The 24,872-nt window shown below is 49.1% G+C and overlaps 1 protein-coding gene across 1 annotated transcript; it reads right to left on the bottom strand.

Annotated features, from left to right (window-relative positions):
* Nucleotides 1-9,691: 9,691 nt before the first annotated feature.
* NFATC2I (nuclear factor of activated T cells 2 interacting protein) lies at nucleotides 9,692-23,526 on the bottom strand. Its single transcript, XM_011743237.2, has 8 exons — nucleotides 23,125-23,526; nucleotides 22,335-22,407; nucleotides 19,907-20,024; nucleotides 18,533-18,613; nucleotides 18,254-18,440; nucleotides 15,644-15,788; nucleotides 15,405-15,514; nucleotides 9,692-10,692 (listed from the first exon to the last, which is right to left on the bottom strand). Exons 1-8 carry the CDS (start codon nucleotides 23,509-23,511, stop codon nucleotides 10,534-10,536), a joined length of 1,260 nt encoding a protein of 419 aa, XP_011741539.2. The 5' UTR covers nucleotides 23,512-23,526; the 3' UTR covers nucleotides 9,692-10,533.
* Between the last annotated feature and the right edge of the window lie 1,346 nt (nucleotides 23,527-24,872).

Raw genomic sequence — 24,872 nt, forward strand, 5'->3', positions numbered from 1 at the left:
ACTTTCGAGTCCGAATACCCATAATCGGCTTTGCCCCCCATATTAGGTGCCTCGTGTTTCAGAACCTTAAGCTTGGGTTTCCCCTGGCAGACAGGAACTTCAGGTTGCAGCCATTTAATTCCCTCAAGAAAATATTATTGAACATCTACATGCCTGGCATTTTACCAGGCTTCAGGGAAAGGCAGACTTACTCGCTTCCCTGGTGGAGCGTATCTAGAGAGTGATACACGTTGTAAATTGCACCTGTGAAGTGAAAGGGCAAGCCACAGGTTGAATGAAGATATTTACAAAGCATCTATCTGCCAAAGGACTTGCATCCATGTAAAGAACCTTTTTTCTTTTTTTTTTTTTTTCTTTTTTTTTTTTTTTTGAGACAGAGGCTTCCTCTGTCACCCAGGCTGGAGCTGGAGTGTAGTGGCGGGATCTCGGCTCACTGCAACCTCCACCTCCCAGGTCCAAGCAATTCTTGTGCCTCAGCCTCCCAAGTAGCTGGGATAACAGGCACACGCCACCACGCTCAGGTAATTTTCTGTATTTTTGGTAGAGATGGGGTTTCACCAGGTTGGCCAGGCTGGTCTTGAACTCCTGACCTCAAGTGGTCTGCCCGCCTTGGCCTCCCACCATGCTGGGATTACAGGGGTGAGCCACCATGCCCAGTCTCATTTTAATTTTTATGTTTGTAGAGATGAGTTCTCACTCTGTTGTCCAGGCTAGTCTGGAACTCCTGAACTCAAGCAATCCTCCTGCCTTATCCTCCCAAAATACTAGGACTACAGGTGTGAACCACTGCACCTGGCTCCTTTGTCCATTTTAAAAATTGTTTTTGGCCAGGCACAGTGGCCCATGCCTGTAATCCTAGCACTTTGGGAAGCTGAGGTGGGAGGATCACTTCAGCCCAGGAGTTCAAGATCAGCCTGGGCAACAAAGCGAGACTCATCTCTACAAAAAACTAAAAAAATTAAAATTAAATATACATTTTCCATATGACCCAGCAATTCCACTCCTAGGTAACTATCAATGAGAAATGAAAACGTGTCCAAACAAAAACCTGTATATGAATATTCATAAACGCATTATTCATAATAGCCCCAAAATGAAAAGAATCCACATGTCCATCAATGGGGCATAATCTATTCATACAATGGGAATAGCTTAGCAATGAAAAGGAATGAACTGTCAGAGACATTCGAACCAGAGTGACTCCATTTTGAGTGAGGGCTAGGAAAATAAGGCTAGGACTTGCTGGACTGAATTCCAGAAAGTAAGGCATTCCTAGACTCGAGATGTTTATGGTTAAGGGAACAAATTAATAACGTTTACTAAGCCGGGGGCGGTGGCTCACGCCTGTAATCCCAACACTTTGGGAGGCTGAGGCGGGTGGATCACGAGGTCAGGAGTTCAAGACCAGCCTGGTCAAGATGGTGAAACCCCATCTCTACTAAAAATACAAAAAAAAAAAAAAAAAATTAGCCGGACGTGGTGGTGGGTGCCTGTAATCCCAGCTACTTGGGAGGCTGAGGCAGAGAATTGTTTGAACCCAGGAGGCAGAGGCTGCAGTGAGCCGAGATCATGCCACTGCACTCCAGCCTGGGCAACCGTGTGAGACTCAAAAAAAAAAAAAAAAATTAGCCGAGCATGGTGGCACACACCTATAATCCCAACTACTCAGGAGGCTGAGGCAGAAGAATCACTTGAACCTGGGAGGCGGAGGTTGCAGTGAGCTGAGAGAGCACCATTGCACTCCAGCCCAGGCAACAAGAGCAAAGCTGCATCTCAAATAATAATAATATAATAATGTTTACTAAACAGACCCAGACTTGGGAGTGTCCAGATATCCCAATATATGGAGAACAAAGGCATTCCTAATTTTGCTTTAAAGATAACAATATTGATTCTTGCTAAATATAGTAATTAAGAAAATTAGCCGGGCGCAGTGGCTCATGCCTGTAATCCCAGCACTTTGGGAGGTCAAGGCAGGCGGATCATGAGGTCAGGAGTTCAAGACCAGCCTGGCCAACATGGTGAAACTCCCGTCTCTACTAAAAATACAAAAATTAGTTGGGCATGGTATTCCTGTAATCCCAGCTACTTGGGAGGCTGAGGCAGGAGAATTGCTTGAATCGGGACCCAGGAGGCAGAGGTTGCAGTGAGCCGAGATCACGCCACTGCACTCCAGTCTGGTCAACAGAGTGAGACTCCATCACAAAAAAAAAAAAAAATCCTTTTATCACAAACCCTTGTAGCAGAGCACATCTCCCCATACGTATGAGTCTTGTACATAAGGTGGACGCCTTCCTCCTCTTACTTCCAGGAATGTCCTACTCTGTCTATGGAGTAGCTGTACTTTCACCAGTTTACTTTTTCTTTTTTTTTTTTTTTTTTTGAGATGGAGTCTCACTCTGTAGCCCAGTGCAATAGCATGACCTCAGCTCACTGTAACCTCTGCCTCCCGGGTTCAAGTGAGTCTCCTGCCTCAGCCTCCCAAGTAGCTGGCATTATAGGCCCCCACCACCTCGCCCAGCTAATTTTTGTATTTTTAGTAAAGATGGGGTTTCGCCATGTTGGCCAGGCTGGTCTTGAACTCCTGACCTCAGGTGATAAGCCCACCTCGGCCTCCCAAAGTGGTAGGATTACAGGCATTAGCCACTGCGCCTGGCCCAGTTTACTTTCTTAATAAACTTGCTTTTACTTCACACTGCGGACTAGCCCCAAATTCCTTCTTGTGCAAGATCCAAGAACCTGGCCGGGCGCAGTGGCTCAAGCCTGTAATTCCAGCACTTTGGGAGGCCAAGACGGGCGGATCACGAGGTCAGGAGATTGAGACCATCCTGGCTAACCCGGTGAAACCCCGTCTCTACTAAAAAATACAAAAACCTAGCCAGGCGAGGTGGCGGGCGTCTGTAGTCCCAGCTACTTGGGAGGCTGAGGCAGGAGAATGGCGTGAACCCGGGAGGCGGAGCTTGCAGTGAGCTGAGATCCAGCCACTGCACTCCAGTCTTGGCGACAAAGCGAGACTCTGTCTCAACAAAAAAAAAAAGGCCGGGCGCGGTGGCTCAAGCCTGTAATCCCAGCACTTTGGGAGGCCGAGATGGGCGGATCACGAGGTCAGGAGATCGAGACCATGCTGGCTAACACGGTGAAACCCCGTCTCTACTAAAAAATACAAAAAATTAGCCGGGCGAGGTGGCGGGCGCCTGTAGTCCCAGCTACTTGGGAGGCTGAGGCAGGAGAATGGCGTGAACCCAGGAGGCGGAGCTTGCAGTGAGCTGAGATCCGGCCACTGCACTCCAGCCTGGGCGACAGAGCGAGACTCCATCTCAAAAAAATAAATAAATAAAACCAAGAACCTTCACTTGGGGTCTGGATTGGGACCCCTTCCTGTAACAGAACTACTGATACAAACTCAGAAACATTGTATTAAGTGAAAGAAGCCAGACACAAAACACTGCATACTGTGTTATTCATTTATATGAACATCCAGAGAAGGCAAAAGTAAGGTGATAGAAAGCAGATTAGGGGTTGCCTGGGGTCACGGGCAAGAAAAGGAAACTTTTGCACAACCCTGTACATCTACCAAAACTCACTGAAGACCAGGCATGGTGGCTCACACCTGTAATTCCAGCGCTTAGGGAGGCTGAAATGGGAAGACTGTTTGAGGTCAGGAGTTTGAGGCTGCAGTGAGCTATGATTGCACCACTGCACGCCAGCCTGGGTGACACAGCAAGACCCTGTCTCTACATAAATAATTTTTTGAAAAAATTCACTTAACTGTATGTTTAAAATGAGTCAATATTTAGGTATACTAATTAAACTACAATAGGCCAGGAGTGGTGGCTCACTTGAGTTCAGGAGTTCAAGACCAGCCTGGCCAACATGGGGAAATCCTGTCTCTACTAAAAATACAAACATTAGCCAGGCGTGGTGGTGAACACCTGTAATCCTAACTACTTGGGAGGCTGAGGCAGGAAAATCGCTTGAACCTCACTGCAGAGGTTGCAGTGAGCCAAGATTGTACCACTGCACTCCAGCCTGGACAACAGACTGAGACTCCGTCTCAAAAAAGAAAAGAAAAGAAAATAGCATTCTGGCTGCAACAAGGAAGATGGCTTTGAGAGGCCAGAGGGAAAATAGCCACCCGTGAAGCAACTGTGGCACTAGCCTAGGCTGCAGGCAGTGGTGGGTTGGCCTAGGACAGCATCGAGAGGGGCAGAGGGAGCTGATTTGGGAGGGAGCTGGGCTGTTAAGTTGAATGGGTGATGCAGTGGTGTGGGGGATGAAGAGGGATCAAGAATGAAGCTTTTCTGGCTCATGCAGAGATGGATGGTGCTAGGATTCTTTGAGACAGGAGTTCAATCATTCAGCAAACATTTGTTAGGATACTACTGTGTCAAGGTGTCAGACACCAAGCAAGAAACTTTTTTGAGATGGGGGTCTTGCTCTGTTGCTCAGGCTGATGTGCAGTGGCACAATCACAGCTCACTGCAGCCTCAAACTCCTGGGCTCAAGCGATCCTCCTGCCTCAGCCTCCTGAGTAGCTGGGACTACAGGCATGCACCACACTCTTGGCTAATTTGTTTATGTTTGTAGAGATGGGGTCTCGCTAGATTGCCCAGGCTGGTCTGGAACTCCTGGCCTCAAGTGATCCTCCCACCTCAGCCCCCTGAAGTGCTGGGATTACAGGTGTTGGCCACTGCGGCCCAGCCAAGAGATTTTTAAGAACAAGAGCTTATTTTTCAGGGAGCTTATAGTCCCATAGGGGAGCAAAACCTGGACACGTGGATGGGGGTACCAAGCCAGAATCCAAGCAGAGGTGGGACACACAAAAGACGATGTGACCAGTCCTATGAGGAGCCTTACGGAGGAACTGACCCTGAGTTGGAGGAGGTGACAGGGGTAGGGAGGTAGGAAACTGTAAAGGCATAAAGAAAAAAGGCAAAATGGTATCTTGCTACTTCAAGTGTGATCAGCTGCATCACATCACTTGGGACCTTGCTGGAAATGCAGCATCTCACGCCCCACCCCAGCTGCCGATCCAGCATCTGCACACTAACGAAGTCCCCAGACAACCTGTGTGCACACTGACGAGTCAGTCTCTGGTCTCCTTGAGAATTTTGAGCCATACATCAGACCCACTTGCATCTACACTGGGCTGTGCAATGGGAGGCCCTGTGGTCTGGAGCAGGTTCATTCATCTTTCTAAGCTTCTGTTTTTCTTTTCTTTTTTGAGACAGAGTCTTACTCTGTTGCCCAGGCTGGAGTGCAGTGGCACAATCTCAGCTCACTGCAACCTCCGCCTCCCGGGTTCAAGCGATTATCCTGCCTTAGCCTCCCGAGTAGCTGGGATTACAGGTGTGCCTCACTACATCTGGTTATTTTTATTTTTTCGTAGAGATAGGGGTTCACCATGTTGGCCAGGGTGGTCTCGAACTTCTGACCTCAAATGATCCATCCGCTTCAGCCTCCCAAAGTGCTGGGATTACAGGCATGAGCCACTGTGCCCGGCCCTAAGCTTCTGTTTTTCTTCTGTAAAATGGGAATAAGAACACCTACCTCACAGGATTGCTCCGAGGATGAATGAGGTTATAAAAAGAGCCAAGGTTGATATGTGGCACTGAGTAAAGGCACATTAAAGTTTCAAAGGTCTCTAATCAGGAGAGTTTGAGGAAGCTCGTCCAGAGCCAGGTGCAGTGGTTCACGCCTATAATCCCAGCCCTTTGGGAGGCCAAGGCAGGAAAATTGATTGAGGCCAGGAGTTCCAGACCAGCTTGGGAAACCCAGGGAGATTCCATCTCTACACAAAAATTTAACAACTAGCAGGTGTAATGTCATGCACCTGTAGTACCAGCTACTCAGGAGACTGAGGTGGGAGGATTGCTTGAGTCCACAAGATCGAGGCTGCAGTGAGCTATGATAGCACCACTACACTCCAGCCTAGGTGACAGAGAAGACCCCATCTCAAGAAAACAAAACAAGGCAGGGAACGATGGCTCACACCTATAATCCCAGCACTTTGGGAGGCAGAGGCAGACTGCTTGAGCTCAGCAGTTCAAGATCAGCCTGGGCAACATAGTGAGATTCCCCCTCTACAAAAGATACAAAAAAATTAGGTGGGCATGTTGGCATGCACCTGTGGTCCCAGCTAATCAGGAGGCTGAGGTGGCAGGATCACTTGAGCCCGGGCAGCAGAGGTTGCAGTGAGCCAAGATCACACCACTGCACTCCAGACTGGTGATAGAACAAGACCCTCTTAAAAAAAAAAAGAAAAGAAAAAGAAAGAAGGAAACATCACCCTAGATATTCTTTTAGACATGTAAAAGGATGAACACTCTCATCATAAAAGATAAAGAAATGCAGTCTTTTACAATGAGTAAGTACTCTTTCCCATATCCTTCCCAGATTAAGTCAGGGAAGGCATGAGGAATCTGGAGACTTCCAGCACTTGCTAGGGCATACGTAAAAAGGTACATGCACTTTGGTTAGCAATCTGATAGTATTCAAGAATTAGTGACCAGTGATTCCACTCTCAGATGGAAACCCCCGAGAAAAATCCCACACAGGTACCCCAAAGGGAACACTACATTGCTTGCAATAGCTACATGCTGGAATTAGAACTAGGTTTGGTTATAAGTGATAGAAACCCTAAAATAAGTGATTTAAAGTGAGGCAGCAGTCCCTCTTTCATGTGAAAGCCCAGAGGTCAGCACTGCCAGGCCAATGAGGTGCCACATGGATGCTGTGATCCAGGCGCCTTCTCTCACCATCCTGGCCCATGTGGCTTCTGTTCCAGAGGTCACCTAAAGTCAGCAGGGCTGCTCCACTTCCGGTAAGCAGGCAGGAGGCAAGCGAAGGAGAGGGGACAAGCTGCCCGCTATGCAAGCTTCTGGGAAGTGATACTCCATTCCACTTATACCCCAGGAGCCTGTATTGGCACTTGGCTACATCTAGCTACAATGGAGGCCAGGAAGTACTGTCTTAATTTTTTTTTTTTTTTTGAGACAGGATCTTGATTGTTGCCCAGGCTGGAGTGGGTTGGCACAACCGTAGCTCATTGCAACCTCAACCTCCTGGGTTCAAGCGATCCTCCCACCTCAGCCTCCCAGGGTGCTAGGTAGGATTCCAGGTGTGCGCCCCCACGCCCGGCCACTGTTTTTATTCTGAGTGTCTCTGTGCCTTGCTAAAAACCATGGGTTCTAGTACCACAGAAGGAGGAAAAATGGACGTGAAGGACTAACAGTTTCTGTCACAAGGGTCTTAGTGGGGGGTCGCATGAGGGTCACAAAGACAAAAATCCTCCAGTATACACAAGTTGAACATATTGCCATTTATTCTGTTGAGGTTAAATGTATAATTTTAACATATTCAAACTTATTAATGGACATTTAAAAAGCTAAAAAAGTGGAGAGCTGTACCATGTCGTGGATTCTTTTAATGTTATAAAATTCAAAGAAATGCCACATTCCAACAAAACATTTTAAGAAGTTGACATACTTTTGTTAAAATCATGCAAATGTCAGAGAAAGGTTAATGGCTTTTTTTTTTTTAGTAGACATTACTGAAAAAATGGCTTATTGTATCACAAAAAGTGAAACTTGGATCTCATACACAAAGGTGTATTTCACTGGATTTTTTTTTTTTTTTTTTCAGACAGAGTTTCACTCTTGTCGCCCAGGCTGGAGTGCAATGGTGCGATCTCGACTCACTGCAACCTCTGCCTCCTGGGTTCAAGCAATTCTCCTGCCTCAGCCTCCCAACGTAGCTGGGATTAAAGGGGCGCGCCACCACACTTAGGTTTTTTGTTTTTTGGGGTTTTTTTTTTTTTTGTATTTTCAGTAGAGACAAGGTGTCACCATGTTGGCCAGGCTGGTCTTCAACTCCCGACCTCCGGTGATCCACCGCCTCAGCCTCCCAAAGTGCTGGGATTAAAGGCATAAGAAACTATGCCCAGCTGATTTCTTTCTTTCTTTTTTTTAAGAGACAAGGTCTCACTGTGTTGCCCAGGCTGGTCTCAAACTTCTGGGCTCCAGCAATCCTCCTACCTTGGCCTCCTGAGTACAAAAGTGCATCTCAAATAGTTTTAAAATGATGTTCAATATTTAGCAACCAGTACAGCCCAGCATTAACCAATCAGAAGAAGTGTCTGACTGTTGAGAACAGATGCAGCCAAGGTGCCACCCCTGTGTGTACCAGCTGGACTTCAGCACTGTGTAGTGTTCTCAATATGAAAGGAAAAGCTAAACAGCTAACAGGAGAAAATGTAAAATATCTTAACAACTCTATCAAATAAGCAATTAAAAAGCAACCAACTGCAGAACAAGATAGTTCATAATACTGTCTACACTAAAATTAAAATTTTCTTTTTTTTTTTTTGAGATAGAGTCTCTCTCTGTCACTCAGGCTGAAGAGCAGTGGCGCTGTCTCGGCTCATTGCAACCTCCACCTCCCGGGTTCAAGTGATTCTCCTGCCTCTGCCTCCCGAGTAGCTGGGATTACAAGCATGCACCACCACGCCCAGCTAATTTTTGTATTTTTAGTAGAGATGGGATTTCACCAAGTTGGTCAGGGTGGTCTTGAACTCCTGGCCCCAAGTGATCCACCCACCTCGGCCACCAAAAGTGCTGGGATTACAGACGTGAGCCATCACGCCTAGCCAAAATTAAGAATTTCTGTTCAGTGAAGGATACCCCTAGATACAAAGAAAATTTCAATTTTTTCCCCTTTAAATTTTTTTTTTTTTTTTGAGACGGAGCCTTGCTCTGTCGCCAGGCTGGAGTGCAGTGGTAGAACCTTGGCTCACTGCAATCTCCACCTCCAGAATTTAAGCGATTCCCCTGCCTCAGCCTCCAGAGTAGCTGGGACTACAGGTATGTGCCACCATGACCAGCTAATTTTGTTGGCCAGGATGGTCTCAATCTCCTGACCTCGTGATCTACCCGCCTCGGCCTCCCAAAGCCCCCTTTTTAATTTTTTTTGTAGAAACGAGGTCTCGCTATGTTGCCTAGGCTGGTCTCGAACTCCTGGGCTGAAGCAATCTTTCCGCTTCAGCCTCCCAAAGTGTTGAGATTACTGGTGAACCTCCATACCCAGCCCAAATGTGCATTCTTGGAATTCTTTGCAATTGCCCAGGAATGTACAAGCAACTCCTGAGGATAAACCAAAAAAGGTAAGAAACTCCATGAGAAAATGGGCAATGCACAGGAAAGGAAACCAGAAAGGCTAAATGAAAAAATTCCCCAAATGAATGCTGATCAGATGAATGTATATTAAAGCACAGCACCCCTATCTACCTATCAGACTGGCAAAAATTAGGTAGTCTGGCAATACAAGTGCTGGCAAGGATAAGGAGAAAAGGGCGGCCTTAAGTATGGGGGTCAGTCACCATTCTAAAGAAAATCTGGAAACCCATAGAGAAACTGACCTCTGTGACCTATAAGCCCACCCTGGGTACACATGCCACACAAGCACAGAAGGGAACACACGAAAGGATGTTTATCGTGGCCTGTATCCAGTGCCGAGGGGTCAGAGGCACCCAGGTGTCCCCCACTTGAGGCAATGTGTGTAAGTGGCAATTGACATTGTGGAGTGCCACGTGGCAGGTCAAAGCAATACTGCATTTCTAGAAGAGGCAATGGGGCTAGATCTTAGCACACATTGAATGAAAACGGCGTAAGACGTATTGCACAATAGCACTATGTACAGTAAAAGCATATATTCACACATGAAACGTGGTATTTTACAAATACATTCATATTCAAAGACATGTGGGTGCTTATGGGAGAGGATGGTGTAAAGAAAGGGAAAAAAGCCATAAAACCAGAGAATCTTTGCATGGGACTGTATTCCTGAGATCCCAAACCAAAGGGATGAATGTGCTGTTATGCCTTAAATGTGTGCACCAGGAAACATAAACTAGAAAGGGTGGCTCTGAAGGGTCCTCGGGTGAGGAAGACCCCCAGGGCTGAGAATCCACCACCTTCATCCTTCAAAAGAGTACCCCAGTTGTCTGCTTACACTTCAGCCAGCAGGTGTGAGCTTGGTCATTTCCTGCAAACCAGGCAACCACACCAGTGTATAAGCCTCAAGTAAATGTCACTCCCAAGCCCCAAATGGGACTAAGGCCTCTGCTAGGCTAGGCATGGTGTAAGTCCCAGGCCTGGAAGCTCCCACCCAACCCTCATTTGTTTCAGTTCACTTTCAATATGTGCATAGTTTCATACAGCAGACATTTCCATGAGGAAAAGAGGATGATGGTGAAAGGGGAGGGGTGAGGGGACATCTCCATGTCACAGAGGCTGCAGAACTCAGCATGACTTGTGGACCGAGCCACAGGCCATCCAGGGCAACAACACCCACACAACTCACCAAGTGGTTAAAGGCTCTAAACCAGGGTCAACAGGAGGGGACAAAAGTCACTCCTTGATTTTGCTGCAGCTTAAAGATAAGTTCTACCTCAGCTTCTGCTAGCCCTTATGGGGCAAAAAACGGGGAGTCATTCTCCCCAAGTCCAGGCTGGGCCATCAAACAGGGAGTGGGGTGTCAGCCCCAGACCTCAATGAGGTCCCCAGATTCCATGCCCAGGTCAGCTGGCAGCTCCCTGCCTGAAAGCTTTGTCCCATCAAAGAAGAAGGAGAGCTTCCGTCCCGACAGTCCCATGGCCTCCTCATAGTGGGACATGAGGGTCTTTAGAGGGGAATCCTGGATGGAAAGAAATGAAAATGGACATCAGAACATGAAAGGGGGTGGGGATCCTGTAGGGACAGACAGGGAACTTGGGACACGGAGGACAGGGGAAGGGGCGGAAACAATAAAGTCAGGGCCCCATGCGGGGAAAGGAGAGAGGACAAAGAAGCCAGCCCAGCCGGGCTCCTCTCTGGGAGCTGGGACAAATCCTGTCATCCCTCTGGGCTCCAAGTTGCTCAGGTAGAGGGCGGGGGCCACAAGCCCAAGGCTTAGGGGTGTAGGCTCTGAGTCAGGCAAGTCCTCCCAGCCTCGGCCTCCTCCCCTATGAAACAGAAGTGTGTACCAATGACTAAGAGAGCCCAGATTCTAGAGTAAGGATGAGCCAAGCTGGAGTCCAGGCTCTCGCACCTATTAGATGTGTGACCTTAAAAAAATGTTACAGGTTATGTCCCCCAGAGAAGACACCTTGTGGTCTTAACCCCTGGTTAAGTGTGAATGTGATCTGATTTGGAGATGGGGCCTTTGCAGATGCAATCAAGTTGAGATTGTACTGGATTAGAATGAGTGCTAACGCTGTGGGACTGGTAGACAGCTCACTGCAACCTCTGCCTCCTGGGTTCAAGCAATTCTCCCGCCTCAGCCTCCTGAGTAGCTGTGACTATAGGCACAGGCCACCACACCCAGTTAAGTTTTTGTATTTTTGGTAGAGACAGTTTCTCTGTGTTGCCCAGGCTGGTCTCAAACTTCCTGAGTTCAGATGATCTACCCACTTTGGCCTCCCAAAGTGCTGGATGACAGGCGTGAGCCCCTGCGCCCAGCCTGGGACTGGTATGCTCACAAAACAGACACAGAAACAGACACGAGGGGAGAGCACGCATGATGACAGAGCAAGAACACCAAGGACTGCGGGCCACTGGCAGGAGCCAGGAGACAGGGCAGGTTCCACAGAGAGACCCCGAGGGACTGTGTGATGTTGTCAAATATATATTTGGTCTTTGTATGTTTCCTGGTATAAAATTCCTAAAATCCCTGGGAAAGAGTTAAGTATCTTTTTGCATGCTAATTAGTTGACTGGTGGCTGGCAGCCCCTAAAGAGCTTCAGGAACGGTGATGGTCACTAGAAAGACCAAGGTAGGATAAGAGAGTTGGGACTTTTTTCCCACCCCCTAATCTCCAAGAAGGAGGGAGAGAGTGAAGGTTGAGCTACCACCAATAGTCCGTGGTTTAATCAGTCATGCCTATATAACAAAGCTTCCATAAAAATCCAGAGGACAGGGTTTGGAGAACTTCCCAATAGTTGAACATGTGATGATTCCTGGAGAATGATGCCCAGGGAAGGTATGGAAGCTCTGCACCCTTTTCCCATGCTGTGCCCTACACATCTCTTCATCTGTATCCTTTGTTAACATCCTTTATAATAAACCAGTAAATGCAAGTGTCTCCCTGAGTTCTGTAAGCTGCTCTAGCAAATTAAACCCAAGGAGGGGACCAGGTACGGTGGCTCATGCCCGTAATCCCAACACTTTGGGAGGCCGAGGTGGGAGGATCGGTTGAGCCCAGAAGTTTTTTTTTATTCTTTTTTTTTTTTGAGACGGAGTCTCGCTTTGTTGTCCAGGCTGGAGTGCAGTGGCTCTATTTCGGCTCACTGCAAGCTCCGCTTCCCGGGTTCACGCCATTCTCCTGCCTCAGCCTCCCGAGTAGCTGGGACTACAGGCGCCTGCCATCACACCCGGCTAATTTTTTGTATTTTCAGTAGAGAAAGGGTTTCACCATGTTAGCCAGGATGGTCTCGATCTCCTGACCTCATGATCCACCCGACTTGGCCTCCCAAAGTGCTGGGATTACAGGCGTGACCCACCATGCTGGGCCGAGCCCAGGAGTTTGAGTCCAGCCTAGGCAACACAGTGAGACCCCATCTACACAAAAAAATTAAAAAATTAACCAAAGGTAGTGGCACACACCTGTAGTCCCAGCTACTCAGGAGGCTGAGGTGGAAGGATCACTTGAGCCCAGGAGTTTGAGGCTGTGGTAAGCCAAGATCACACCACTGTACTCCAGCCCAGGCAACAGAGCAAGACCCTGGCGCTCTCTCTTTTTTTGTTGTTGAGACAAAGTCTAGTTTTGTCGCCCAGGCTGGAGTGCAGTGGCTTGATCTTGGCACATTGCAACCTCCGCCTCCCGGGTTCAAGGGATTCTTCTGCCTCAGTCTCCTGAGTAGCTGGGACTACAGGTGCACACATACCTTTAAAAAAAAAAAAAAGAAAAAAATCCTGAGTTTGTTTTTTTCCCCCATATCTTCAGAGAACCTGGCTCAGCTAACACCTTGATTTCAGACTTCTACCCTCCAGAACAATGAGAGAATAAATTTGCGTTGTTTTAAGCCACCCAATTTGTGGTACTTTGTTACAACAGCCAAAATACAAAAGTGGGGTGCTGCTGGAATAAATAGTTAAATGTAACAGTGGATTTAGAATTGGATCAAGGCTGGAATAATTTTTTTTTTTTTTTTTTTTTTTTTTTTTTGAGCTAGGGTCTTGCTCTGTCTCCCAGGCTGGAGTGCAGTGGCCCAGTCTTGGCTCACTGCAGCCTCAATCTCCTAGGCACAAGCGATCCTCACACCTCAGCCTCCTGGGTAGCTGGAACTATAGGTATGCGCCAGCATGCTGGGCTAATTTTTGTATTTTTTGTAGAGGCAGGGTTTCACTATGTTGCCCAGGCTGGTCTTGAACTCCTGAGCTCAAGCAATCTGTCCATGTTGGCCTCTCAAAGTGTTAGGATTACAGATGTGACGCACCCGCCTGGCTGAAGCTGGAAGAATTCTGAGATGCATGTTAGAAAAAACCTAGACTGCCTTGAAGAAACTGCTGGTAGAAATATGGACATTAAAGGGAATGTCCCTGCAGACTCACAAAGAGGAGAGGTGCAGAGAAAGCTCCTATCATCTTAAGAGGATGCATATATTGTTATGAACAGAAGGCTGCTAGAAGTATGAATATTAAAGGTGTTTCTGGTGAGGTCTCTGGAGGAAATGAGGAATATGTTATTGGTAACTGGAATAAAACTTTCCGATAAAGGTGGCGCAATCATGGCTCACTACAACCTCGATCTCCCAGGCTCAAGCAATCCTCCTGCCACAGCCACCTGGGGAGCTAGGACTACAGGAGTTGGGATTACAGGTGTGAGCCACCGCACCTGGCCCAATTTCTCCCTTTTAAAATGGGAATGTGTATCCTATGTCTGTCCCATTACTGTATTTTAGAAGTGAATAACTTATTTTCTAGATTTCATGGGTCCACAGAGAGAGAGGAATTTTGTCCTAGCATGGACCATACCAAGTCTCATCCAAAACTGATTTAATGATTTAGAAAATAAAATTAGGACTTCTTGAATTGATTATATTTAAATGAGATTTTGGGCTTAAGAGTTGATGCTGGGATGGGTTAAGACTTGCAGGGATACTGGAATGGGATGTATATATTTCGCAGATGGGAAGGCCATGAATTTGATGGGGGCTAGAGAACAGTGCGTTAAGGATTGAACTGTATTCCCCTGAAAAGGTACTTTGCGGTCCTAACCCCTAGTAAATATGAATGTAACCTTATTTGAAAGTAGGGACTTTGCAGATATAATCAAGTTGAGATGAGGTTGTGCTTGGTTAGGGTGGGGCTAGCCCAACATGACCTATGTCTTTCCAAGAAGAGAAATGAACACAGAGACACACGGAGAACACCATGTGATCACAGAGGGAGAGACTGGAGTGACACAGCTGCAAGCCAAGGAACTCTGGCCACCAGCAGAAGCTAGAAACAGGTAAGGAAGGTTTCCACCCAGATTCTCAGATGGAACCAGGCCCTGCCAACACCTTCAATTCAGACTTCTAGCCTCCAGAAGTGTAAGGGAATAGGTTTCTATTGTTTTAAGCCACCCAGTTTGTGTATTTTATTACAGTAGACTTAAGAAATGAATGCAGCAGGCCAGGCGTGGTGGCTCACACCTGTAATCCCAACACTTTGGGAGGCCAAGGTGGGTGGATCACTTGAGGTCAGGAGCTCGAGACCAGCCTGGCCAACATGGTGAAACCCCATCTGTACTAAAAATACAAAAATTAGCCCAGCACGTGCATCTGTAATCCCAGCTACTCGGGAGGCTGAGGCAGGAGAATCACTTGAAACTCGGAAGGCGGAGGTTGCAGTGAGCCAAGATCGTGCCAGACTCCAGCCTGGGCAACAGACTGAGACTTTCCAAAAAAAAAAAAAAAAAAAGTGACTGCACCAAGTTGCTTATTCCACCTCTCTAGAACTCAGTCTTCTTATTGCCAAATGAGGATAACAGTGCTTTCCCACATCAGATTGCTGTGAAATTAAATAAGATCCTGAACGTGAGGAAATTATCCTCAGCACAGGGACTGGCACTTAGCCATGTGGCCTTCATTGTTATTTTGATGGGTTTTACTGATTACCGTCCAAGGGTCCTTTCTGTTTTAATCAGAAGGAGTCAGGAGACTGAGGGGGCACCCAGACTAGGGCAGACGGTACCAGCAGTAGCGAGGAGGGAAGCTGAACGATGGGTTTTCCCACTACCTAGGATGGCTGGGAACCCAAGAACATAGAGGGCAGTGTCTCCTGCAAGTCAAGATTAGGGGAATCCATCCTCCATTAACTGACAAGAGAGACGAGAGGCAGCAGAGGACAGGGTGAAGGGCGTGGAGAGCCATCTCTCCCACTCACTCGAGACAGTGAGACTTCCAGTGTCTGGTGTTTCTCCTTCCCCTGCACCCGGAGCTGGAGCTGTCGGGATGTCTCTGTGGCCTCTGGAGAACTTGCCAGTACCACACAGTCTGTGGGAGGCAGAATCAGGAAGCCAGGGCTAAATGGGGGCTTGGAAGCAGGGCCCGTGCTGAACCTCTCCCTGTATCCCCTTCCCCTGGCAAATGCCTCAAGGCCCCACCTCCCTGCCTTCCTCTCACCAATGATGTCAGCCACTCCGAGCTTTAGGGTCCTGGGAGTGGCAGTAGGTGATAGCTCTGTCTCTCCAAAAAGCAAAAGGATCCTGCTTGGGGACACCCCAAGGTGGGTGGCCATGTGGTCCACCACACTCTGCAGGGGCTCCGACTAGGGATGGGGACAAGAAGCAAAAGAGGTCTTCCTGCCTTGAAATCCACACACCCGCCCCCCACACCACCCAAACACAAGCTCTGGCCTTAGCTACTTGCTAAGCTCCTCAGCTGTGAGTTTCATCATATTTACCTAGTAAGGTATAGAATAAAATCGTGTCAGCAAGGGGTACAGGCAAGTAACACAAAGAAATATAGCAGCCATGGGTTAGGACAAAGAAAGGGGTGATGGGGATTGTAGCAAACTGGAACTCACATGCCACCTAGATAGGCTGGCTGTTACACAGCTCCAGTTGATTGGCACTGCATGGGAACGTGGGCCAGTGTGACATCGTCTTATTTTTTTCTTTTTTTTTAAGAGGGAGTTTCACTCTTGTTAACCAGGTTGGAGTGTAGTGGCGCAATCTCGGCTCACTGCAACCTCCGCCTCCCGGGTTCAAGTGATTCTCCTGCCAGGCTGGTCTCGAACTCTTGAATTCAGGTGATCAACCTGCCTCGGCCTCCCAAAGTACAGGGATTACAGGTGTAAGCCACCACAGCTGGCCGCATCTTCCTGTTTTTTAAGAGAAGCCAGAAATCTGGACCTTTTTTTTTTTCCTTTCTTTGTATAATTTTAGTAGAGACGGGCTTCACCATATTGGCCAGGCTGGTCTTGAACTCCTGATCTCAAGTGAAATCTGAGGCAGAGTCTCGCTCTTTCACCCAGGCTGGAGGGTAGTGGCGCAATCTTGGCTCACTGAAACCTCCTCCCCCTGGGTTCCAGTGATTCTCCTGCCTCAGCCTCCGAGTTGCTGAAATTAAACGCACCCACCACCATGCCCAGCTAATTTTTGTATTTTTAGTAAAGATGGGGTTTCATCACGTTGGCCAGGCTGGTCTCAAACTCCTGACCTCAGGTGATCTGCCTGCCTTGGCCTCCCAAAAGTGCTGGGATTACAGGCGTGAGGCACCGCACCCAGCCAGAAATCTGGACCTTTGTATGAAATCACCCATCAAAAAGGTGACAACAAACTTGTATATTTTTAAAGCACTTGGTCAGGCATGGTGGCTCACACCTATAATCTCGGCATTTTGAGAGGCCGAGGCGGGAGGCTTGCTTGGGGTCAGGAGTTCAAGATCAGCCTGAGCAACAAAGCAAGATCCTACCTCCATTTTTTTTTTTTTTTAGAGACAGGGTCTTGCTCTGTCACCCAGGCTGCAGTGCAGTGGCACAATCACAGCTCACTGTAGCCTCCAACTCCTAGACTCAGAAGATCCTCCTGCATCAGCCTCCCAAGTTGCTGGGACTACAGGTCTGCACCACCATGCCTCGTTAATTTTTTTATTTTTAGTAGAGACAAGGTCTCACTATTTTGCCCAGGCTGGTCTTGAACTCCTGGCCTCTAAGTGATCCTCTCACCTTAGCCTTCCAAAGTGCTGGGATTACAGGAGTGAGCCACCATACCTGGCCCCCATCTCTATGTTTAAAAAATAAAATAGGCTAGGCACAGTGGCTTATGCCTCTAATCCCAACACTTTGGGAGGCCGACTCAGGGGATCACTTGAGATCAGGAGTTCAAGACCAGCCTGGCCAATATGGTGAAGCCCTGCCTCTACTAAAAATACAAAAATTAGTCGGGCATGGTGGGGGCACCTGTAGTCCCAGCTACTTGGGAGGCTGAGGTGGGAGAATCGCTTGAACCTGGGAGGTGAAGTTTTCAGTGAGCCAAGATCGTGCCACTGCACTCCAGCCTAGGCAACAAGAGTGAGACTCTGTCTCAAAAAATAAAAATAATAAAAAGTAATAAAATAAAATAAGTCTACAGGGCAAAGAAAGCAGACATATGGTTGAAAAAGCCATGGGCTGCCAGTCTGCAACCTCTGCCTTAGTTGCTTGACTGATGCACAGTGCATCAGTAATGGTAACGTCTGTTATCATTCCTGGTGTTGAAACAGGTTTATCCTTACAAAAGTATCAGGCTTTGCCAGGAAGCTGGGGGAGCTCAGGGTTACTGAGTGACATCTGCTGTGTCCAGGGCAGTGAGAGTAAGTCCAAGAGGGAAGCCCAGGTTACTAGGGAGGAAGGTAAGAGAGACTCCCAAAAAAAGCTTCTGAGAACTGACAGGATGCTTCACACCTGGAATCCCAGCACTTTGGGAGGTCAATGAGGGACAATTTTGGAACCAGCCTGGACACAGTGAGACCACTTTTTGAAGGGAAAAAAAAAAAAAACACAGGATGCTTATGAGGAGCCTTGAAGAATGGGTAGAAAGTTTGCCAGAAAGAGAGGGGAGCATTGGGAAAATGCAGACGGAGGAAAGAGAAAGTGTGAAAGCAGGACAGACTGAAAAGAATGATGGGCAGCTCCAGAGAGCAGGATGGGAAAAGGATGACAGTCCCTTCTGCCAGGACACCCCTGCTGGATACCACCATCTCTCCAGAAGCAGCTCCTGGGTCCTTCTCCCATGGGCCTCAGGCACTCACCATTCTGAGCGGCAATCTGACCAGGTCAGCCCGGCAACGGATTTTGAGCGGGAAGAGTCGGGGGGTCTCTGGGAGGGTGGGCCCTTCCACCAAGACCACTTCGTCCTCTTGGCCCTGCTGCTCTTGGCCCTGAGGTGGCTTGGGGCTCAGGCAGGAACGGAGATCCTGGAGGCGCTTGTTCACCTCACTGCAGTGCAGAGAGGACTCTGGGTCAACTGGAGTCAGCCACCCTCCCGGATTGCCCTCTTCCATCCCAGCCAGAGCCCCTGCACTTGGCACCTTAATTTCTTGAGTGCCCGAGTATGCTTTCTGCTTTTGGTCCTTGGTGAAGGTGGGGACAGAAGAGAGTTGTCCAGATCCCTGTAGAAGCAAGAGACGGTAGGACGGAGGCAATGGAGGGAGTCTGGCCCCACAAATCCCTAAAAACCAGATTGTTGGACAATCAAGAGGAAGCACAATCGGACACAATGGATCACAACTGTAATCCCAGCACTTTGGGAGGCTGAGCCAGGAGAATCACTCGAGCCCAGGGGTCCAAGACCAGGCTAGGCAAGATGGGGAGACCCTATTTCTACATAATTAGCCAGGCATAGTGGAACACAGCTGTAGTCCCAGCTACTCAGGAGGCTGAGGTGGGAGGGTCACTTGAACCCAGGAATTTGAGGCTGCAATAACCTATGATCACACCACTGCACTCCAGCCTGGGCAATGGAGTGAGGCTCTATCTCTAAAAATGTAAAAATACATTTAAAAAATAAAGAGGGAGCAGCTTCCAATAACCCCATTTCACTGGAAGGCAGGGGTAGGGGAGAGGGAAAGCCTGAGGCATCATTTTTATATTTATATGACCTGAATATTAGGGAAGAAAATGCCTCACTTTTGAGATTGTCACTTCCCAGGAAAATGTCCAATAATATCTGACAGACGGCAAGTACTTACTATATGTCCAGTGTTGCCCAGGCTGGTCTTGAACTCCTGGGCTCAAGTGATTCACTCCCCTTGGCCTCCCAAAGTGCTGGGATTACAGGCAAGAGCTATTGTGTCCAGTCAAGTGTTAACTCTTGATTGACTTAGCAATTCATTGACACAAGTGCCACTATTATTCCCAGGTTTGGGGGGTTTTTTTGTCTGTCTGTTTGTTTCCTTTTTAGAGACAGGGTCTCACTCTGTCACCCAGGCTGGAGTATAGTGGCACGATCATGGCTCACTGCAGCCTCCAACTCCTGGGATCAAGTGATCTTCCCACCTCAGCCTCCTGAGCAGCTGGGATTACAGGAGTATGCCACCACACCAGGCTAATTTTTATTTTACTTTTTATAGAGACAGGGTCTCTCTCTGCTTCCCAGGCTGTAAAACGGGGTTTTACAGATGAAGAAAGAGAAGCATGGAGAGGACAGGGAAGCCGGATTGGAACCACACCTTAAGCTCGCATTACTAGGGTCTCAGAATCCACTCCCAAGGGTGGTCTTGAAGGGTTCACTGTCACCTCCCGGGGTAAGCCACCTCTTTTCCCAAGCACTTCATTCCCCACATGAACCTCAACAGTCCTTCTATCCCTTCTTACCCTTTCAGGAGCCACCCAAGGGTAAGCCTTCGCTTACCCCTCCAACTCACTTCCTGCTCCCAAGGCCCAAGGGCCCTGGCCTCACTCACAGAATCTCTGTCTTTTTCTTCTCTTCTTTATCCTTAGTCCTCAGCTTTGTCTTCCAGGGAGAGCCTGGTGATGGCGAGCCCTCATGGTAGAGACCACTCGAATCTGCCAGCTCCACCTCTGGGGGCAAAGGAAGAGAAGGTAGAAGGAGGTTATCCAAGAAGAAACAAGTCAGAGGCTTCAAGAAGATCCCAGGAAAGGAGGAGACCACGGAGCCCCTGGCACACACAGGGCCACACGATAATACTGGGAAAGGGGGCAGGGGATGAGACTGCTATTTAGTATAAAGATAGCTGATATTAACTTAAAATTAACTTAAATTTCTCATGAAAGGAAACCAGGTATTATTTTCTATAATACAGAAATTTCTATTTGCCCACTGTCAATAAAAGATCATCACAAACCACGAAAATAAATACTGTGAAAATTTAAAAATGATAAGAAACTCTAGATCAGTGGCTCTCAACCAGGGAAAATTTTGCCTCTGAGGGGACATGTAGCAATGTCTAGAGACAATATTGGTTATCAAAATGTGGAGGGCGAGGGGGCTGAGGTATAATACTTCCCAGGGATGGAAGTCAGGATGCCGCTAAACTTTCTACAATGTACAGGACAGCTTCTAACACCAAAGAATTTTCCAGTCCAAAAAATGCCAGTAATGCTGAAGTCCTGAAATCCTGTCCTAACTAAATATAGCAGCTGCGAGAGGCCTGTGATTCTACATTTCTTTTTTTCTTTTTTTTTTTTGAGACCGGGTCTTACTGTGTCACCCAGGTTGGAGTGCAGTGGCATGATCATGGCTCACTGCAGCTTCGACTTCCTGAGCTCAGGTGATTCTCCCACCTCAGCCTCCTGAGTAGCTAGGACTACAAGTACACATCACCATGCCTGGTTTTTTATTTTTCTGTAGAAACAGGGTCTCATCATATTGCGCAGGCTGGTCTCGAACTCCTGGGCTCCAGCAATCCTCCCATCTCAGCCTCCCAAAGTGCTGGGATTACAGCACTTTGAGCCACTGCGCCCAGCTGATTCTGCATTTCTAGCAAGCTGGGCCCACGTTTTGAGTATCATAGGGGTACCTTTTGCATAGCACTTCTATGTCCTAGGTACTGTCCTAAAGCATATATCTAGCCAAGAGGCAGCTCTCCCTATATTCCCTTTCGTTAATTCTCACCAAAATCTGCACCAAAATGGGGTCTGCTATTATCCCCACTTTCATAATGAGGAAACTGAAGCATTGAGAAATTAAGAAACTTGCCCAGGCCGGGCATGGTGGCTCACGCCTATAATCCCAGCACTTTGGGAGGCCAAGGCGGACAGATCACCTAAGGTCAGGAGTTCGAGATCGGCCTGGCCAACATGATGAAACCCCATCTATACTAAAAATACAAAAATTAGCCAGACATGGTGGTGGGCACCTGTAATCCCTGCTACTCAGGAGGCTGAGGCAGGAGAATGGCTTGACCCTGGGAGATGGAGGTTGCAGAGAGCTGAGATCGCGCCACTACACTCCAGCCTGGGTGACAAAGTGAGACTGTCTCAAAAAAAAAAAGAAAACAGAAACTTGCCTAAGATCACACAGCTATTAAGAGATAGAGCTGAGGCTGGGCACAGTGGCTCATACCTGTAATCTCAGCACTTTGGGAGGCCAAGATGGGCGGATCACCTAAGGTCAGGAGTTCAAGACCAGCCAGGCCAACATGGTGAAACTCCATCTCTACTAAAAAATACAAAAAATTAGCCAGGCATGGTGGTGCGCGCCTGTAATCCCAGCTACTGGGAAGGCTGGGGCAGGAGAATTGCTTGAACCCAGGAAGTAGAGATCGCGCCATTGCACTCCAGCTTGGGCAACAAGAGCGAAACTGTCTCAAAAAAAAAAAAAAAAAAAAAAAGAGAGCAAGAACTGAGATTCAAACACAGGCCAGATGGCTCCTATCTGCTTTTAATCACCCCACCATACTCCCTCATGGCACAAGAGTCTTGGTCCAAGGTCTCCATTTGCCCACTGGATTATTTCCTTCTTAGACTTCATTCCTATTCCCTGCCCTTGAGTTTGCAAAAAATGCATCACTGGGGGAGGACAAAGACAGGGCATCCCTGATAAGATTCAGAGAACACTCTGCTGGCTCCAGTGTTCCCAAGGAACTTGCTATAGATGTAACAAGGTGTCACAGATTCTCAACACCTCACTGCCTCCTGCGCCGCCCAGGACTACGGAATCAGCATCTCTTTAGGTGGCACCAGAAATGTATACATTAATACATTCTATGCTTGTTAACAATCCAGCTCCTGTGGCTGGGATGCAGGAATCCCCTCTCCCACACCCTTCCCTTGAGCCTCAGGAGACAACTGACTGCAGGAATATAAACCACAGGAAGTCTCCTAAGAGAAGCCAGCGCTGCATGCCTCTCCCTGGACGCCCTCCCTTACCTTCCTCATCCCCTGGAGGGTAGAGTTTCAGGAGGGATAGGTCATCTGGGATAAGGCAAAGGCTACTTTTAACCTGCAAAGACAAGGAGGGAGAGGGGTCAGACCCAAGTCCTCCCCTTACAGAAGGAAAAAACTGGGGGTGATTCTTCCCTAACACCCAGCTCCCAAATCCTCCCTAAGATCGTGGACACCTTGGCCCTCTCCTGGCAACCTAGGAATCCAGCTTCCCCAGGATTCAGAATGGAAGTACCCTTCACCCTTTCCTCCATCTGCCTAGGACACCCTGAAGATGTGTGTTTCCTTGTCCTTTTTAACTAGGTTACTAGTCGCCCCTCTACCCCAGACTCTTAGGGATTCTCAGCCCCCTAGCTCACGCGACCATCGGGGGACCCCAGCCTCGTGGAGCTGCCCAGTCCTCTCTGAACCCGCATGGACTCCAACCCCCAATACCCCAGCTCCCTGGCTTCATTTGCCACGGGCCCCAACCTCGAAATCCAACTGCCCCAGGTCCTCCCAGTCCCTCTCCAAACCCTCAAGAACCCCAGTTCTTCAGCCTCCTTGTGCCCCCAAGACTCTAGCTCCTAGAAATCCTAAACTTCCAACGCATCCCACCCTCCTTCACCACCCCGGTCTGCAGAAAGTCCCGGAGCCCTGCCTCTCCCTGCCTCCAACACCCTAGCCCCCCAGGACCAGCCCCAGAACCCCAGCCTCAACACCCCTACAGCCCTACCCTCCCCGGAGGCCAAGCCCCTGGCCCTTCCGCCTGTCCCCTCCCCGGGACCGGACGCACCTTCCCCGAGTACACCGGAACCAGCGGCGCCTCCCCGGGATCCAGCACCAGCCGCCGCCGCCGCCTGACCGGCTCCCGCGGGGGTCCTGCGGGCCGCGCGTCCGCCCCTTCGCTGTCACTGTCGCTGTCATCCCGGGACGCGACCGGCCCCGGGGGCTCCGAGGGTGCAACCTCAACCTCGTCGGCGGCACAGCGAGCACTGGTGACCTCCACAATTTCCTCATCGCTGTCGCTGACCAAGTCCACAGACACGACGTCCAGAGTGCCCCGGGATGGAGACCGCTGGGCCCGAGGACGCCGGCCCCGACCGCCCCAGCCGCCCCGACCCCCTCGGCCCGCACCGCTACCTCGGGACAAGCGGCCCCGCTTCCCCACAGGCTCCGCCATAGTACACGTTCCTCCACAACACACGCCCGCCTCCTCTCGCCTCGCCCTGCCCCCTTCAGCGACTTTCGCCTTGCATTGGACAAACAGCCTGCTCGTCAGCACCTCTTCACGCCCACACGCGCGGGATCCGCCTTTCCGCCTTTTCATTGGTCTCTGTACCCGCTCATCATGCTCCCACCTCTGAAACCAAGGCGCCAAAGATTCCAATCACCTCGGAGCAATCACCATAGGTTTCGATTCAGTCGGCCTCACCCATTGGCTGGGCCTCCTCTCCACAGCCTAGCCTCTCCCGGACCCGCCCATCTAAGACACCCATCTTCCGGCTTGGTTAGGGGCAGGGCATCCTGGGAAATGTAGTCCTCGAGTGGTAAGGTTTCCGGAAGGAGGAAGACCGGCCTGGAATTCCTTATGGAAACCGCGGATTTAACCAGGCGCGGTGCCTCACGCCTGTAATCCCGGTACTTTGAGAGGCTGAGGCGGGCAGATTGATTGAGCTCAGGAGTTTGAGACCAGCCTGGCCAATGTGGCGAAACCGCGTCTCTACTAAGAATGCAAAAATTACCCGGCGTGGTGGCACCCCTCTCTGGTCCCAACTACTCAGGAGGCTGAGGTGGGAGTTTCGCTGGAGCCTGGGAGGCGGAGATCGCACCACTGCACCCCAGCCTGGGTGACAGAGCCAGACCATGTCTCAAAAATGCTTTAAAGAAATAATAAGGCTGGCCGGGCGCGGTGGCTCACGCCTGTAATCCCAGAACTTTGGGAGGCCGAGGCGGGCGGATCACCTGAAGTCAGGAGTTCGAGACCAGCCTGGCCAACATGGTGAAACCCCATTTCTACTAAAATGCAAAAAAAAAAAAAAAAAAAAAAAAAAAAAAAAAAAAAAATTAGCTGGGCATGATGGTGTGCTCCTGTATTCCCAGCTACTTGGGAGGCTGAGACAGGAGGATCGCTTGAACCCGGGAGGTGGAGGTGTCAGGGACCTGAGATCGAGCCCCTGCTCTCCAGCCTTGGTGACAGAGCCAGACTCTGTCGCAAAAAATAAAAAAAATTAAAAAAAAAAATAAGGCCAGGCGCGGTGGCTCACGCCTGTAATCCCAGCACTTTGGAAGGCTGAGGCGGGCAGATCACGAGGTCAGGAGATCGAGACCATCCTGGCTAACACAGTGAAACCCCTTCGCTACTAAAAATACAAAAAATTAGCCAGGCGAGGTGGCAGGCACCTATAGTCCCAGCTACTCGGGAGGCTGAGGCGGGAGAATGGCGTGAACCCAGGAGGCGGAGCTTGCACTGAGCTGAGATCATGCCACTGCACTCCAGCCTGGGCAACAGCACAAGACTCCGTCTCAAAAAAAAAAAAAAAA

The sequence above is a fragment of the Macaca nemestrina genome, chromosome 18 (assembly GCF_043159975.1).
Source record: "Macaca nemestrina isolate mMacNem1 chromosome 18, mMacNem.hap1, whole genome shotgun sequence".
Classification (NCBI taxonomy): Eukaryota; Metazoa; Chordata; class Mammalia; order Primates; family Cercopithecidae; genus Macaca; species Macaca nemestrina.